The 19,601-nt window shown below is 42.9% G+C and overlaps 1 protein-coding gene across 1 annotated transcript in view; it reads right to left on the bottom strand.

Moving 5' to 3' along the window:
• Positions 1-1,116: 1,116 nt before the first annotated feature.
• LOC124776523 (enhancer of split mgamma protein-like) overlaps positions 1,117-19,601 on the bottom strand; it is a 132,738-nt gene continuing 114,253 nt past the window's right edge. Inside the window, exon 4 of the mRNA XM_047251552.1 lies at positions 1,117-4,609. Coding sequence (XP_047107508.1) covers positions 4,163-4,609 — 447 coding nt within the window. The 3' untranslated portion in view covers positions 1,117-4,162. The remainder of the gene's footprint in view (positions 4,610-19,601) is intronic.

The following is a 19,601-nucleotide window of genomic DNA, read 5'->3' as shown; positions in this document are numbered from 1 at the left end:
CGCTAAGTGCTCTCGTTTCCAAATACTGGATGAAAATCGTCTGGCTAACTGCGTGTCATGAGGCACGCTTCTCTTTTCAGCCCACTCCCAACCCTTTGAAACATACGTAGTTCTTACACACATAGTGGTTCTTTCCTGACAGTGCATGGTATGTGTATTAACTTTGGTTGAGATCGATCCAGTGGTTTAGGAGGAGAGATGGAACGAACATAATAGATACATACAGACATACTTACATACATACATGAATCCACTTTTATAATATGTATGGGCGACTGGGACTGGCTATGGACATCTGAGGGTTAAATTATATAACTCTGAAATTTATAACAATGTAAATATGAGCATCATGAATAAAGACAGCTGAGTGGATTATGTTACGTACATGTTATTAATAAATACAGTGTAACTCCATTGAGATCCAACTGATAAATTAGTTTAAAGAAATACTGGAATTGATCTTCATATATACTTTGCCATGGTCACAATACGCCAGGCCTCTGAGATAATAAACTAGTAGTGTCCATCGTCCAGGGGAAAGATGTGCTTGATTTGGGCCTAAGGGGATTCGTAGCCCCAGACACAAAATGTCTATTTATGCACCTATTTTTTTCAATATCTGTAGTTGTTGTGCTCATTATGTGCTAACTAGTGTTTGTCGTATGCATCCTCTTGCCACAACGCTGTCCCAATCGTAGTTTTCGTCTGTGTGGCACATGTACATCTCCTCCAGACGTGTGCTGCCTCTTGTATTATGGAGAATTGTCTACAGATGTACGATTGACTTATGTGTTTGAGCTGCAGATGACTCCTGAAAATGATATTCTGCACATATGCTTTGATCATTTTGTGTACAGTGTGAGTGATGAATGTTAATGTGTCACAGTGGGCCAGAATTTCTGGTTATTTCCTCTTGGTTTTTCATTTCTTTGCTTTTTCCTCATTGCATACATTAATCAACATTCTTCTCCAGATGTGACTTTCAAGTCACCTACAGAAGAATCAAAAGTTTTTAATAATTACTAACATAAATTTTTATTATGAAATACAAGTAACAAACTTAAAATTTAAGATACATTAATATTGTTTCTTTATTTATATGAAAGACTATGGCAATTGCAGGCAGAAAATTATTATTGATACAAAATTTTAATACACTTAACCTACAATCAGTCAAATTCTGTATAACAATAACTTTAAAACATTACTTAACTATAATTTACCCTCTTTATCTTTCTCTAACAACAACCAGTTAATACAAACTATGTAATAATTGTTTTGAGAGATAGAGATTTTCAACATATGCAAATAAATAAAAAGTAACAGTTGTAACATCTGTCACTATTAAAATTCAGAAACATCCTCAGGTTTTTCAATAGTTTATATGAGATCACGTAAATGCTGAGTATTTAATAAACTTTAAGCTAAAACATAGATATCAGATTTACAATCAAATTTTATAAAAATATATCTTTACCTGTTAATGATATTTCTTATACAATGCTTTGTTATTATATAGATATATACAACTGTAGAAAATATTAACTTTAAAATAAGATAACTTTAACACCTTAACTATAGAACTTTTCATTTGAATATTTCTGCAATTTCGGAATCTTATTTGCCACATAGTAACAAACATTAATTAGGGACACAATCTAATAATAAGGATCACAAAATATGGCTTTAGTTCGTTGATGTCGTAATTACATCTAAATTAGATAAAGTGAAAGTTTCGTTTCAGAGAGATATACAAGTGTGCAAGCCTGCATTTTACTTTCTGCAGAAGTTAGAGCAGTTATCTCACGTCCTATACTACTAGTAAGGAAGCTGATGCATCGAGTAAACTGTAACAAAAAACTTGGAGCAAGATATTACCAAAACCAAAGGATTTATGAACTCACTCTATATTATTCCAAGATATTCAGAGTCGCACGAAGTTTGTAAGGAATTCTCTCACATCAACGAAAATTAAATCTTTCTTGTGGTATTTAGTATGGTCAGTGTGATTACCACCATCGATGATCTCTAGAAAAATAATAGTGTGTACTCCACAAAAACACGTATATAGTCTTGTAGAGACTTCTGTATTTCTACTGCATCTATCTCAATAACATTCACTGCCATGAAAATAATAAAAAAACTTTACGATCGTTATGCACATGCTGCCATGAATGAACACTACTTTTTGTTCATGGATGAATAGTACTGATTCACTTTGCCACCTCACTTGGCGTAAAGGTCAAATAGAGGGGCTGTGGAGGGTGTTACGTTATGCCTAGAGGTTGTAGAGGGGAAGTAGTAAACAAAATGTTGATAAGGAACCCATGTTTGGAAATTTACCCTATGGGTACAAAATAAGTTTCAAGATGGGAACACTTATAAATCTCTATCTTCATGATGCTCATACCACCTCCGACTGTGGGTATTCGCAGTTGCTGGTAAGATGTGTCACAACTGCATTGGTAGTTAAATGGTGGTCGTAACAAGGAGAACACCCTATATATGTGATGTGTCATGCTTCAGGCATTGTTTTCGGTATGTTTATCTAGGAACACGGAGTTTTTCTGTACCATAATAGTTTTTTTTACAGGTTACTGACCTTTGTTAAATTACAATGTGACCCAAAAGTCTTAATATTTGAAAATATACTAATTCACGGAATAATGTTGGTAGAAAGGTAAAACTTGAAACATATACCTGAAATGACACGGGGTTTCATTGAAACCAAAAACGAGTGCAAAAACGGTTAACAGATGGCACTGGACAGCAAATGTCAGTGATGCGCGGTAGGTGCTAGATACATCGATATATAATCGCATCACTCCTGGCCTAGCAGGCCTGGCAGATAAACACCTGCTGAAAGGTACGACTTTTATGTGACATGGCGCTACGCCCCATATTGTGAGAGATCTCTCGCGGACATCGTTTGGTGAGGATGGTGTGCTTCCCACCAGTTCCTTCATGTTTGGCCACCCAAGTCGCCAGACGTCAATCTGTGTAATTATTGATTGCCTGAACTCATAAGTCTACCGCAATCGTCTGACCTCGTTAGCGATGCCGAAAGACTACATCCTCCGGTACTTATTTCCATGCTGTACGGCGCTATGACGACATTGACCCTCGACTACGAGTATTGCTGATGAGCGTGGCCGACAAATTGACCACTCGTTATAAGGAACATTGTCTTTTCTAAAAATCGTTGTGTTAATTTTTGCTTTTGTATCATTTGAAGCGCCATCTGTTGGTCACGTCGTGTACTACTTTGGTTCAATAAAACCCCGTGTCATTTCAAGCAAGTGGTCACGGGCAAGGCGAACTCTAGATTGCGGTTTATTGGTAGAATCCTGAAGCGATGCAGCCTACCAACAAACGAAATTGCTTACTGTACGTTAGTTCGTCCAGAGTATTGTTCGTCTGTATGGGACCCTTACCAGTTGGATCTGATTCAAGAAAGTGAGAAGGTCCAAAGAAGAATGGCAAGATTCGTGACTGGTACATTTAGCCATCGCGAGAGTGTTACATATCTCACAGGAAGTTTGAGGTAGGACACACTTGCCGATAGACGACGCGCTAAACGGAAGGGGCTGCTCACTAAATTCCGAAATCCCATCTTCGCCGAGGATGTAGAGCATATATTATTACCTCCAACTTTCAAATCGCGCAATGATCACCATTCAAAGATAAGGGAAATTAGAGCTCGTACTGAGGTGTTCAGGCAGTCGTTTTTCCCTCACTCGATCCATGAGTGGAACAGGGGGTGCGGGGAAGGGGGGGGGGGGGTGCGGAATATGACTTTGGCGCGAATTGTACTCTCCGCCAGACACAGCTTGGTGGCTAGCGGAGTATAGATGTAGATGTGGATGTAGATTTTATCTCTCTGACAAAATTATTCCGTGAAATATTCATTTTCGAAATGTTAACGGACTTTTGATTCACCCTGTATAAGATGTCAGTTGCATAACAAGAAATTTAAAACGTTTGCATCATTGTCAGAACAGCCGACACTGTTTATGTCTCGGCGAATTCGCTGCGGACGTCTTTAACAGCTGGAATTCACCCTAGCTTGCACATCCAGGTGAATCTAATGACGACATGTTTACAAGCCTCAAAGGCACATCCCTGGTGAGAGGCAGAGAAGGTCCACGAGTGGCAGCGTCGCTCACCAGGGCCTCCACATGCTTCCCGGCGGCTGGTGCGTCGCTTCGGGCACCGTCATCAGCAGTCCGGCCACCGGCTTGGCCAAGTCGCTGGCGCTGGGGGTGGAGGACAGCGACGCCGGGGAGGCTGCAGCCGCGGTAGGCGGCGGAGGCGACGCAGTCTCGGGGGCGGCCGCGTAGTGGTCGGAGGGTCGGTGGTCGGCAGTGGGGGCGGCGACGGCGGAGGAGGGTGCTGTGAGCGCGCAGGGAGACACGGGCGGCGAGAAGGCACCGGAACGTGGCGGCGCCGGCACCTGTACGCTCAGGGGGGCGGTGGGGGCGGCGGGGACGGCGGTGGGCGGCGCGCAACGCGACAGGTGCGACACCAGCCGCGCCGACAGCCGCGCGTCCAGCCCGGGCAGCGACACCAGGAACTGGCACGCCTCCGTCGCGCACTGGCTGAACCCCGCCTGCCGGCAAACGCGATAGCTGTCAAGTCCCGGGCGTCACACATAGGGCCAGCGTCCCAAAAAAGTGATCATAAATACAGAAATAGTTCAGAGTTTCCGCTTAATAGGTCGGCTAGAGTAATTTATTTATTTATTGCCAAATTATAGACCTCTTACCTGAATATAAATAAAATTTTGTTGTTTTTTAAGAAGAATATAAAAAGATGATAGGTTAGAGGAGAGATTTGTTAGTACCATCACCGAATGTGACTGACGATGAATACCTCGGGATGGTTTCTTCGAGCCGTTGACCGCCAGTCACAAACACACACACACACACACACACACACACACACAAACGCTTATTTACTGTCACATCTCAGTTTCCTCCTCCTGTTCGTCCGCATTGTCACTATTTTCGCTGTCACTGTGGGTATCGCTGTCCATCCTCTGGAGATTGTTTTGGCTAGAGTAATGCTGGAATTATTGAATCCTGGTCTTAGAAGCGGCCATCCGTTTCTTCTGAAGGTTGAATTTCTTAGGATGATTTTTTTTATTGAGCGAAATCTAGCGAAATTTTTGTTGAAAGGATGCTATTATATAAGCTATGTACTTGATTGCTGACACTTACTTCATACTTTAATCATTTACTAACCATTAGTACTAGTTAATTAACTTCTTACGGGAATGCAAGCTAGAAGACTTGAAAACGCGAGCGACCGAAATAAGTTTTACATTCCGTCATAAAGTATGTACTATTATCTTCGCGGATCAGCCATCTGTCACGGTCCGCGCGGCTTCCCCCTTCGGTGTATTGTCGGTGTATTGTCCTTAGCGTAAGTTGGTTTAAATTAGCTTAGTGCGTAAGCTTAGGGACCGATGACCTTAGCAGTTTGGTCCCATAAGACCTTACCACAAATTTCCAATTTTCAATCAGCTGTCAAATCCAGCTACTAGCCGCAACGGCTTTGAGCCATTTTTTGAGCGACCGCCACAGTTGCAACGTGCCGTTCTTTACAACGAGAAAATATAATCGAAAATTTTACTAAAATTCAAATAAAACCTATATGCGCCGGCCGGGGTGGCCGAGCGGTTCTAGGCGCTACAGTCTGGAACCGCGCGATCGCTACGGTCGCAGGTTCGAATCCTGCCTCGGGCATGGATGTGTGTGATGTCCTTAGGTTAGTTAGGTTTAAGTAGTTCAAGTTCTAGGGGACTGATGACCTCAGAAGCTGAGCCCCATAGTGCTCAGAGCCATTTGAACCATTTTTGAACATATATCCATACGTAATCATACACTTATTATTTGTATAGCATCGCTAATAAGCTAGTACAAAATAAAAATATAAATATTCGATATAAGAACGTATATTTTAAACGCATTAAAAATGTGAGAAGTACACTTTGTAAAATAATTGTAATGTCTCATACTCATAAGCTCTTCCTTCACAAATCTAATTCTGTGAAATTATATTTTATATTATATATATCTTCTTTGCGGTAACAGTCTCCAAGGAAAGTGGACACTTCGTCGTCGGAAGCTATTGCCCTCTTCACACCTACTGAGAATTATGAGTAATCAGATGCTGAGGTTGATGAATAGGATACAAATGACGGTGAGAAAGAGGATGGTGAGGGACATGAAGATGAACAGCAAGAAATACAAGAGAAAGAAGATTAGGATGCTGAAGAGGATATAAACGTCGGTGAGGAAGGTGGTGACGAAAAGCATGAAGGTGAAGAACAACAAACACAAGAGAAAGAAGATTATGAAGACCTATAAAACTTTCAATTTTTGTTACTAGTATATGTTTTTCGTAATAAAGACAGTAATAGAGGGAATTTTGTAATAAAGTTTACCACTGAAATTATAGAACAATTTTTGTGCATTTCATAATTTTTTTCACATTGCTTTCGCGATATTGAACCCAACATTTAGAATTTCTCAATTTCGATATAAAATCGTTATAAGAAGGGTCAGACCCATTTTGCCATACTGGAGCAGATTTTTGCAATTTTCGCTACGTTTTCTGGATTCTTGTCCATTGTGCGTTGAGCAGCCTTGCAGCCGCTGAAAACTATGTACAGAGATCTTCTGATTACATTACATCAGATATCAGCAAACCACAAACGCAGATTCTTTAAAAACATTATATCTCCCGAATTATATGCCGTACAACTTTTTACAGTTACTTTCGCTGGAATACTATCTGCAAAATGTGTTGTGGATAGAGTTAACAGTAAAGAAGTAATAAACTAAAAAACCATGCCTGATGCCGCAGTCTTACTGCACGAACAGCGAAAAAGTAGTAAGCGATAAACGTTTTTATTTTGATAATTTTGTGGGGGGTGTCAGCGAGAAGTGTCAGGAAGATTTGGAATTATGTGTAAAGTTTGTTGAAAGTCGCTAAGCGCTCTCGTTCTCATATACTCGATGAATGCAGTCTGGGTCATCCGACCTGCGAAACTTTTCAGTTCTTAGCAAGCAGTTGCACATGACTGCTAAAAGCGAAAATATTTCATCACTGTACTCCGAAAGGAATTCAGTTGGTATAGAGGAAAGGGACCTATAATGCTATAGTTCCCTAATGTGAGACACCACGATTGTGTCCATAGTAGGTGCTGAACTCTGACGGTGAGTTTCTTAAACAGGTCTCTAGCATCTCCGACGACGACACAGTGAACAGGACGCCATTGTTGAGCCGGACAGAGTACGTGGAGGCTGTTATAATATTTATAGTACTGTTGGAGTTTTTGTGACATCGGTACTAAGTAAATATTTCTGCTAAAAGGTGAGCGAAAACAGTGTGGATATCAATCAAGATGTTTGGTCCAGTATTATCGGTGACCAAGTGATGGAAATTTGGAAATTTGTGGTAATTTCTTACAGTACCAAACTGCTAGCCTTACACATTACTTACTCTATCTTTAACTTAAGCTAAGGACTACACACACACCCATGCCGGAGGGAGGACTCGAACCTCCGACGGGGACAGCCGCCCGAACCGTGGCAACCAAGTATTGGCCTCTCTTCTACACCCTCATGTGAGAATGGTGTAGACACTCTCTAGATAACATCAGACTTGTTGATAGGGCTGCACTCATACTTTCCTACCTTGACGACATCCGAGCCACCGTATCGCTTCCAATTTAATCCCACACAAAATGTGTTGTGTTGGGTTCAGGTGCAGCAGGCAGGACCATTTCAAGAGTTGTTCTCATGTCTTTGAAGTAAATACTCCAAAAACCAATTCACAGAATCCATTTACTGATGGCTCCTTTACGCAAGTACCGATCTATCTGACTGTCACACGTAGTGCATAGGGGCCCGAGGATGGCATTAATGAGCTGCCGAAACTGATTGTCTAAATGAATAACTTCTCAAAACATACGGCTGTTTGGCGACTTTCCTTGATAAAGATCCAAACCCTTCCATCGAACTGCCACTGGTTATAGCATGATTCATCGCTTGAAATCGCTTGGTTCCCGCCGTCCACAGTTCTGTGCCGTCTCTCCTTACACCACCCCCAAGCGACTTTTAGCACTGCTTACAGAAATATGATATGGGGAGTTGCTCGACCATTGTACACTATAATTTTTAACTCTCTACACACTGTCATTGAGCTAGCTAAGACAGCTACCAGCACTTTGGAACTGAAGAAAGATTCCTTGCACTCACTTCACGAGCTGTTTTGCAATCACCCTGAGTAATACTTTCGGTCAGTAGATGAAGTCTGCCTGGTCAACAACGGTCGACTTCAGGAGCTTTAGAAGGGTTGAAATAGCTCTGATCAGTTTTTTACTCAGCTGACATCGAGTGACTAGTCCACAGTCGAAGTCACTGACCTTTCCTGACCCAGACAGTCTGCTGTCAACTTCTTCTCTGCTGTCAACTTCAATACTCTCCGCCTCCTTTTATACTGACGGGTGGTCTCACGTGACTCCGCATTACGCAGATGTGTCCGGATGTTATCGATCGGATAGTGTATTTAAAACACTGTGTATTTCGTGTATTGTATTTTATTGTATTGTATGTTAACCGGGGGCCTAGAAACGACGGATAGGCTCCGTCCCCGCCGCAGCCGCAGTGGTCCACAACCCCACGACGACTACCGCAGTCCACTTCACCTCTCCTCCGCCCCACACCGAACCATGAACCATTCTTTCAGGGTTATTGTGCGGTTCGGCTCCCGGTAGACCCCCCCCCCCCCCCCAGGGAACGTCTCACATCAGACATCAGACGAGTGTAACCCCTAATTTTGCGTGGGAGAGTAATGGTGGTGTACGTGTACGTGGAGAACTTGTTTGCGCAGCAATCGCCGACATAGTGTAGCTGAGGCGGAATAAGGGGAACCAGCCCGCATTCGCCGAGGCAGATGGAAAACCGCCTAAAAACCATCCACAGACTTGCCGCCTCACCGGACTTCGACACGTCCACCGGGCGGATTCGTGGTGGGGCCCAGGCGCTTCTTCCCAATACGGAAAGCCGCGCGTTAGACCGCACGCTCACCGGGCGGGAATTTCATGTACTATTTATTTGTACTCTATTCACGTAATTGCAATCTAGTAGTCTATTTTCATCAAAACAATAAAAAAATCTCTACCAATCGCACTACTGCGCTATGTTGCCCTTATGGTGATAGACAACTTCTTTTCTTTGCTCTGATTTGCTCGTGGCTTTGGGTTGTCCTAAGAAATGCAACAACCAACAGCTGTTCCCAATAGACAGCATGCCTGTTTGTAACGTTACAGGTGACTGGTCAATGTTCCGGCCGAAAGGATGTGCCCAGTGGCCGTTTCACGAATGTCTTAATAAGCTCGGCCAACCACCGTGAGCGAACAGCGTGACCGCGTACGTGATCCACCACTGGTCATTAACTACGTTTAGCCGCCGTCCGCAGTTTTTAGTGCAAGGCTCGTTAGAGGCTACCATCGACAGAGCCTCGGATAACTCGGCGTACTGCACAGTCTAGTGGGCTGCACAGGAAACTGTTTCAGCATGCCAAAGAGCATATATATGTAGCCAGGAAGAATCCGTTGCTCTGATTAGATGTCTAGATGCTTACTAGCCGTGTACAGAAGGGGAATTGGAACCAAGACGTCTAGACTTGAGCAGGTAGTTCTCCACCATCTGACAGATAACATAAACGGCACATACCAGCCTCGCCTTTGTACTCTATTTCACCGTCGCTTGTACGAAAGATGCTAATCTACGTGGGAGAATTAGGTGAGAAAATCTTGCAGTTACTTTTCTTTACCTTGCTTTCCGTACACCCTTCCCATCACAAAGTGTCACCGCGTTGCCGTGAGCTCTGTAGCTTCGTGCGGATATTTGCTTCACCGAGCACTGCCTTTCGCTAAATTCTGCACAATGGCGGCGCATACGTAGAAGGGTTGCGAATAAGGTGAAGGCAGACAGAGTTCTGAGGCTTTTGGGATGACAGGCGGGAAGGTTAACACTCGATAATCGCAACAGTAAATTAGTTTGTAAGATAAATCTGGAACAGTGCTGTAATTACTCGTATTTTGCTTGACAGAAGGAGACAGACAAACCATAAAAATTCTTGTCAAACAAAACCACAGCAGCAGCTGAAAAATCTTTAAAGATGCACACAGTCTCGACCACAAAAACATTTATTATGACGGTAACCAGTTTCGGTCAGTTTTTATCGGTGGTGGTGATCGGAGCGGGTTGACATTAGTGCAGTTACAACGCCCACTCCATTCAGCGCCACCGTCTACTATCACTACTAACGTAATACTACAAAAAATAAAAGCAATAGCAAAATAAAGTTGCTGCGACAATGTTAGGTCATTTATACAGGGTGTCTCAAAAAGAATGACCCGACTTTAACTTGTAATATTATTGAGACAAATGTCACTAGGTCACTGAAACAGCGCTAGATGAAATCGGCATGGTCTAGTGTGAGAAAAAACCCGCTAGATGTCGCTACGAGCGCTGACCTGGAGCGTGCACCCAGTCTCACACAATATAGCGTCCGCGCAACAGAAGGCGTATTGTGTTACTGAATTTAGTCGTACTCAGTCAGAGATCGCAGTTCAGTGGGCGTTTCATATTCGATTTCGTGCTAAAGCACCATCACCAAAGAACATTCGACAGTGGTATAAACAGTTTGAAGAAACAGGGTGCCTGTGTAAAGGCAAAAGTCCTGCCCGGCCATGCGTTCCTGAACAAACGGTGGAACAAATCATACCTTGCAATGCTACAGAACTGGTTATTTCCACAACTTGACTCTGACAATTTCATATATCAGCAAGATGGAACACCACCGCACTGGCAGAACAACATGCGCAGTTTCCTCAATGCCAATGTACCTCAATGTTGGATAGGGCATACAGGACTGCGAGACCAGGCTTTACACTCTTGGTCTCCGAGGTCCCCTGACCTAACACCATGTGATGTCTTCCTGTGGGGATATGTTAAACAATGTGTTTATGTTCCTCCCTTACCTCGTGACACTGATGAACTAAAAACCAGAATATCAGCTGCTTCAGTGACAGAAGACACCTTATGCTCAGTTTGGGATGAATTTGGCTATCGGCTAGATATCGTCTGTGCAGCCAATGGAGGACATATTGAAAATTTATGATGGATTTTTATAAACTTCTGTTTTTTCTGAATAATGTAGTATGCAATTTGTTGGTGTTAAGCCTTTCTTCCTAATAAATAATTGTATTTAAAATCTGGTCATTCTTTTTGGGACACCCTGTATTAATATGCATGGAACACAAACAACATAATATGTATAATGGAGAAATTATGTCTCAACTAATGATACATCATAATTTTGTTTGGTAGTGACATACCAATGCAGATGTGAACATAAAGTAACCCAGTATTTATTACTAAACATTATAATAAAATACTTGTCTCAATGATTACATCATTCTTTAGAACAGGGTCTGAGGATGGTCAAAAACTGACCGCAATCGGCTATCAGCAAAATAAATGTTTTTGCAGTCGAGTCTGTTTGTATTAATTGTTAATGTACTTTTTGAAAGACCGCTGTTCTCCGCAAGAAATCTTCTGAATAAGTAGTTGAATAATTCTTTATTACTACTAACTGTTGCACAACCTAACATTGCACCATCAGGTACCTTACGTAGCGAAACCGGTTTTACTAATAGATGATTGTTCAACTGCTGCTGCCGTTTTGTTTAACAAGAATCCATTCTTACAGCTGTGGCTGCCCGCGATATAAAGTGTGTTGTTAAGGCATAAAAAACTACGAACTTAAAAGACGCCTGTTCCTAATGTATCAATTAATTACTATGAGTACGATAATGAAAGTCATCTTATTTTATAATGTGTTTTCATTAATTCCCCGCACCCCCTCATGTAGTCGCCATACAGATTTAAACATTTTTCGCAGTAAACAAGCTTTTCTGTGCCTACTCTTGCACTTTCAGTTACCTCAAGTGGCTAAAACTGTCACTAACGTCTGCTTTCAGTTCGTTGTTATTTGCATGGTGCTTACTAGCCAGAAAGTCCTTCAAGTTGGGAAAAAGATGGTAATCACTCGGCGCCTTTGCCTGTTGCGGGCAAGTGGTCTACCATCTGAGCTACCCAGGCACGACTCGACCCTCCTTGGGTAGCTCAGATGGTAGAGCACTTGCCCGCGAAAGGCAAAGCTCCCGAGTTCGAGTCTCGGTCCGGCACGCCTGCTAGGAAGTTTCATATCAGTGCACACTCCGCAGCAGAGTGAAAAATCTCATCCTGGGAACTATGAACTGGTTTCTGTACACTACTGTAGCGGTGGTGTTACGGCAGTCTAAGGAAACCAGTCCACAGTTGTTGGCCACTGATGTCATCGTGTATATGAGAGTCAGTTGGTTGTTGATGGTTGCAGACTCAACACCGATGTTACAGTGTATGGATACCAGTTCACAAATGATGACTACTGATGGCTCCGTGCATACGAGTACATGTCCTCAGCGTCAGTTAATACCTGAAGATGGTGTATTGAATCACGAAACTTGCAGCTATATAATAAATAACATCGAAATTATTCCTTGTTATTATATAAGTGAACGGCCGTAGTCCCTAAAAGCCTTGAGTCGTCCACATACAGACATAAAAAAGCTGATCATCAATGTGAACTTTCACCCTCATTCAACGACTTTCCAAGGATGCTGACAACAGCTGCTCTCGAACAGCCAGCGAGCTTCGCCGTTTCCGGCGCTCTTCGCAGGTGCCGGTCCATACTCAGCAGATCTTTATCCAACTCGCTTATGATGGTGGATTTCCGCATTCACACTAGCTTCTTCTAGTGCGAGTCCACGCCTTGACAAAATTTCTGAATACTAAAAGCATTTTGCACAGGATCTGGCATGTAGGACATCCGCATCTGAGAGGCATGATTAATTAATTTAAAGAGATTAGCTTCAGTTGTACTAATGATTTGTTTACCACTAACGGTTTCGATATGTTAAAAATCCATTTTCAGATATCAAATTAATGTATTTGATGCACTGACTGGCCCAACCGCGTCTTGTGCATGACCAAATACACCAGAAGATGGGATTTTAAAATCACGAAACCGGTCGTGGTTTGAACAAGAAATATGTGCAGCTGAAGTGGATCTCTTTAAGTGAAACCATTTTCAATGTATGTCGTAGACTGTAACTATTCTTTCTTTAATTCAAATGAACATTATTGCATCATGTGTTATATTACAGGCCAGTTTCGGCCCGTGGCCATTTAGAAGTACGCTTGCGTTGGTGAAATTTGTGTCTTATTTAAAAACTATTTAGTGCTATTTGCGGCCCATACTGTCGCTAGAAAAATTGTCTATGCTCCGCTTGTATACATTCATTATCATGTCACTTGCACGTAACGCCACCAAGCAGCATTCAATATCGAGGTGGGCAGTCGTCATATCGCTTTGGCTCATAATTGCACGGGTACGCCGTCTATTCGCAGAATATCCTCTCGTTCTAAGACCTCCTCCAACTGCGCTATTCGATGAGGTCGCGCATTCTCATCCATAAAAATTAAGTGAGGGCGGAATGCACCCCTGAAAAGAGGTAAATGGGGTAGTAACACAATGACACGAAAACACTGACCTGTTAGTGCACCACGTTCAAATATTTGGAGATCAGTACGCCCATACAACATTGTTCCTCCCCATTTAATAACACATGGACCACTAAAGTGACTATATTAGCTAATGTTCCTGGGTACATCACGTCTTCCCACCCCTCACCTTAGGAGGGAACGTGCAGTCCTACCACAAGAAACCTTTATCAACCTTGTGGCCATCGTGGGGACACGTTGTAGACAATGCATTCTACATCTACATCTACATACACACTCTGCAAGCCACTGTACGATACTCGGCGGAGGGTACCCTGCACCACTGCTTGTCATTTCCCCTCCTGCTCCACTCGCAAATAGCGAGGGAAACACGACTGTCTATACGCTTCAGTATGAGCCCTAATTTCTCGTGTTTCATCTTCCTGCTCCTCACGCGCGATGTATGTTGGCGACAGTAGAATCGTTCACCAGTCACTCTTAAATGCCGGTTTTCCAAACTTTCTCAACAGTGTTTCTCGTAAACAACGTCACCTTCCCTCCACGGATTTCCATTCAAGTTCCCGAATCAACAAATTTAGCAGCCCACCTCTGAATTGCTTCGATGTCTTCCTTGAATCCGACCTGGTGCGGATCCCAAACACTCAAACAGTACTCAAGAATACGTCGCACCAGCCTTCTACATGCGGTCTCTTTCCTAAAATTCTCCCAATAAACCGAAGTCAAACATTTGCCTTCCCTACCACAATTTTCACGTGCTCGTTCCACCTCATATCGCTCTGCAACGTTACGCCCAGATACTGAAACGACTTGACTGTGTCAAGCGCGACACTAGTAATACCGTATCCCACCATTACAGGTTTGTTTTCCCTTCCCATCCACCATCCGCATTAACTTACATTTTTCCACATTCAAGGTGCAGATAAAGACTCAGATCACAACATAGTAGTGATGAAGAATAGGCTGAAGTTTAAGACATTAGTCAGGAAGAATCAATACGCAAAGAAGTGCGATACTTAGGAATGACGAGAAACGCTTGAAGTTCTCTAAGGCTATAGATACAGCAATAAGAAATACTTCGGAAAGCAGTACAGTAGAAGAGGAATAGACATCCTTAAAAAGGGCGATAACAGAAGTTGGGAAGGAAAACTGCGGGAAGGTAACTGCGAAGAAACCATGGGTAACAGAAGAAATACTTCAATAGATAGATGAAAGGAGGAAGTACAAAAATGTTCTGGGAGACTCAGGAATACAGAAATACAAGACGCTGAGGAATGAAATAAATAGGAAGCGCAGGAAAGCTAAGACGAAATGACTGCATGAAAAATGTGCAGAAGTCGAAAAAAATATTATTGTCGGTAGGACTGACCCAGCACACAGGTAATCCAGAACAACCTTCGGTGACGTTAAAATCAAGGGTGATAACATTAAGAGTGCAACGGGAATGCCACTGTTAAATGCAGACGCGAGAGCGGATAGGTGGAAAGAATACATTGAAAGTCTCTATAAGGGGGAAGATTTGTCTCATGTCATAGAAGAAGAAACAAGAATCGATTTACAAGAGATATTGGACCCAGTATTAGAATGAGAATTTAAAAGAGCTTTGGAGGACTTAAGATCAAAATGGTTCAAATGGCTCTGAGCACTATGGGACTTAACATCTGAGGTCATCCGTTCCCTAGAACTTAGAACCTAACTAACCTAAGGACTTCACACACATCCATGCCCGAGGCAGGATTCCAACCTCCGACATTAGCAGTCGCGCGGTTCCGGACTGAAGCGCCTAGAACCGCTCGGCCACCGCGGGCGGCAGGATTTGTTGACCTGGAAAAACCTTCGACAGTTTAAAATGGTGCAAGATATCCCAAATTATGAGAAAAATAGGGGTAAGCTAAAGGGTGAGACGGGTCATATATGGCATGTACAACATCCAAGGGGGAATAATAAGAGTGGACGACCAAGAACGAAGTGCTTGCATTAAAAACGCTGTAAGGCAAAGATGAAGTTTCCCCCCCCCTCACTGTTTAATCTGTACATCAAGGAAGCTATAAGATAAATAAAAGAAAGGTTCAGGAGTGCAATTAAAATTCAAGATGGAAGGATATCGATGATACGATTCGATGATGACATTGCCATCCTGTGTGAATGTGAAGAAGAATTACATAAGCTGCCGAATGGAATGAACAGTCTAATAAGTACAGAATATGGATTGAGAGTAAATCGAAGAAAGACAAAGAAGTAGTAGAAATGAGAATAACGAGAAACTTAATACCAGGATCGAAGGTCACGAAGTAGGTGACATTAAGGAAATCTGTTACCTAGGCAGTAAAAGGACGAGTGACGGACGGAGTAAAGAGGACATCAAAAGCAGATTATCAATGGCAAAAAGGGCATTCTTGGCCAAGAGATGTCTACTAATATCAAATATCGGCCTTAATATGAGGAAGATATTTCTGAGAATGTACGTCTGGAGTGCAGCATTGAATGATAGTGAAACAAGGACTGTGGGAGAACCGGAACAGAAGAGAATCGAAGCATCTGAGATGTTGTGCTACAGGTGAATGTTGAAAATTAGATGGACTAATAAGGTAAGGAATGAGGAGGTTCTGTGCAGAATTGGAGAGGAAAGGAATATGTGGAAAACACTGATGAGGAGAAGGGACAGGTTGATAGGACATCTGTTTAGACATGAGGGAATGACTTCTGTGGTACTAGAGAGAGCTGTAGAGGGCAAAAACTGTAGAGGAAGGCAGAGATTGGAATAAATCCAGCAAATAGTAGAGCACGTAGGCTGCAAGTACTCTCAGATGAAGAGTTTGGCACAGGAGAGGAATTCGTGGCGGGTCGCATCAAACAAGTCAGTAGACTGATGACCTGCCCCCCCCCCCCCCCAAAAAAAAAAAAAATAAAATAAAATAAATACGGGGGTTGGGTTGTTTGGAGAAGGGGACCAGACAGCGAGGTCATCGGTCTCATCGGATTAGGGAAGGACGGGGAAGGAAGTTGGTCGTGTCCTTTGAAAGGAACCATCCCGGCATTTGCCTGGAGAGATTTAGGGAAATCACGGGAAACCTAAATCAGGATGGCCGGACGCGGGATTGAACCGTCGTCCTCCCGAATGCGAGTCCAGTGCTTCTCTACGCCAGGTATGCTTATTTCTATGTCGTCCATACGGGAGTCTGTTCGATGGTCAAATGACGACATGTTTGTATGGTTCTCTTCTACATCTACATCTACATTTATACTCCGCAAGCCACCCAACGGTGTGTGGCGGAGGGCACTTCACGTGCCACTGTCATTACCTCCCTTTCCTGTTCCAGTCGCGTATGGTTCGCAGGAAGAACGACTGTCTGAAAGCCTCCGTGAGCGCTCTAATCTCTCTAATTTTACATTCGTGATCTCCTCGGGAGGTATAAGTAGGGGGAAGCAATATATTCGATACCTCATCCAGAAACGCACCCTCTCGAAACCTGGCGAGCAATCTACACTGCGATGCAGAGCGCCTCTCTTGCAGAGTCTGCCACTTGAGTTTATTAAACATCTCCGTAACGCTATCACGGTTACCAAATAACCCTGTGACGAAACGCGCCGCTCTTCTTTGGATCTTCTCTATCTCCTCCGTCAAACCGATCTGGTACGGATCTCACACTGATGAGCAATACTCAAGTATAGGTCGAACGAGTGTTTTGTAAGCCACCTCCTTTGTTGATGGACTACATTTTCTAAGCACTCTCCCAATGAATCTCAACCTGGTACCCGCCTTACCAACAATTAATTTTATATGATCATTCCACTTCAAATTGTTCCGCACGCATACATTTGTCTATGTTAAGGGTCAGTTGCCACTCCCTGCACCAAGTGCCTATCCGCTGCAGATCTTCCTGCATTTCGCTACAATTTTCTAATGCTGCAACTTCTCTGTATACTACAGCAACATCCGCGAAAAGCCGCATGGAACTTCCGACACTATCTACTAGGTCATTTATATATATTGTGTAAAGCAATGGTCCCATAACACTCCCCTGTGGCACGCCAGAGGTTACTTTAACGTCTGTAGACGTCTCTCAATTGATAACAACATGCTGTGTTCTGTTTGCTAAAAACTCTTCAATCCAGCCACACAGCTGGTCTGATATTCCGTAGGCTCTTACTTTGTTTATCAGGCGACAGTGCGGAATTGTATCGAACGCCTTCCGGAAGTCAAGAAAAATAGCATCTACCTGGGAGCCTGTATCTAATATTTTCTGGGTCTCATGAACAAATAAAGCGAGTTGGGTCTCACACGATCGCTGTTTCCGGAATCCATGTTGATTCCTACATAGTAGATTCTGGGTTTCCAAAAACGATATGATACTCGAGCAAAAAACATGTTCTAAAATTCTACAACAGATCGACGTCAGAGATATAGGTCTTTAGTTTTGCGCATCTGCTCGACGACCCTTCTTGAAGACTGGGACTACCTGTGCTCTTTTCCAATCATTTGGAACCCTCCGTTCCTCTAGAGACTTGCGGTACACGGCTGTTAGATGGGGGGCAAGTTCTTTCGCTTACTCTGTGTAGAATCGAATTGGTATCCCGTCAGGTCCAGTGGACTTTCCTCTTGTGTCAACGATTTTTTGAACGTGAAATTTAAAACTTCTGCTTTCGTTTTGCTATCTCCAACTGCCACACCAGACTGGTCAACATGCGACTGAATGGAAATCTTAGACCAGATTAAAGATTTTACAATACGACCAGAATTTCCTCGGATTTCCTGCCAGATTTTTTGCTAAGGTGTGACGGTGGTAACTGTTCTATCTATGCTTTGCGCATAGATCTTTTCACAGATGCACGAGTCTCTACTAACCTTCGCTTGTCGTCATTTGTGCGTCTCCTTTTGTACCTAGAGTACAATAGCCTCTGTTTCCTCAGCGTCCGCCGAATTTCATTGTTAAACCATGGTGGGTCCCATCCTTTATCCACTAGGCACGTAACTCTCCAGATCACGATTTACAATCGGCTTCAACTTTGCCCATAATTCTTCAACATCCATCTTATTGGAATTAGGTGATGTCAATTCGCTGCCTGAGAATTTAGTAATTGTTTATCTGCTCTGTCTAACAGAAACACTCTACTAGCCTTCTTGACTGATTTATTAAGTTCCGAAATCGTAGTTGCTATAATGACATCACGAGCACTAATCCCCATTTCTATGCTGACATTGTCGATAAGGTCCGGAATATTTGTAGTTACAAGGTCTAAGATATTTCCATTGAGTGTGGGCTGCCGAGCTAGCTGCTCAAGAAAATTTTCAGAAAACGTTTTCAAAAGTATTTCACATGACTGTCTGTCTGTACTCCCGCACAATGAGTCCACAGACATCCCCGTCTGTACTCGGCGAATCAAAGTCGCCTCCAGCTAGTATTGCGTGATCTGGGTTTTTAGGAGCTACTGACCGTACACTTTTTTTGAATGGCTCTACAATCGCCATAGCGGAATCGGGTCTGCGGTAAGACATCCAAAGATTAACTTAGTTTCACCTACACCTCTTATACGCTACCAGATGACTTCATGGTCACACTCAACTTCGACCTCAATAAAGACAATAGTTTCGTCAACTGCAAGGAACACTCCTCCTCCTATAGTCTCTAATCTGTCTTTCCGATGTACGTTCCACCACTCGCTGAATATCTGAGCATTACCGTCCTTTGTGACCACACACCTCACGTTCCGCCTCTTGTAATGTCCAGCGATCTTCATCAATTGCAGTGACTTAGCGTAATTATTGTCTTTGAGTAAAAGTGTCATTTCTGTTCATCTCAATGTGTATTAGTTTCACTCATCTTCTGTACTATAACGTTGCAGTTCTTTCTATGTATGGTGCTGGGTACATCGAGCTTTGTTACTTGGCATTGACCCATCATGTGAAACTTACTTCCGTCCTTAATTTTTGCGCGCCAGTTCACATATACGTAAAAT

This window comes from Schistocerca piceifrons, chromosome 2, assembly GCF_021461385.2.
Source record: "Schistocerca piceifrons isolate TAMUIC-IGC-003096 chromosome 2, iqSchPice1.1, whole genome shotgun sequence".
Taxonomy (NCBI): domain Eukaryota; kingdom Metazoa; phylum Arthropoda; class Insecta; order Orthoptera; family Acrididae; genus Schistocerca; species Schistocerca piceifrons.
The sequence above is the reverse complement of the archived record's forward strand: the minus strand, read 5'-3'. Positions and strand labels throughout refer to the sequence as shown.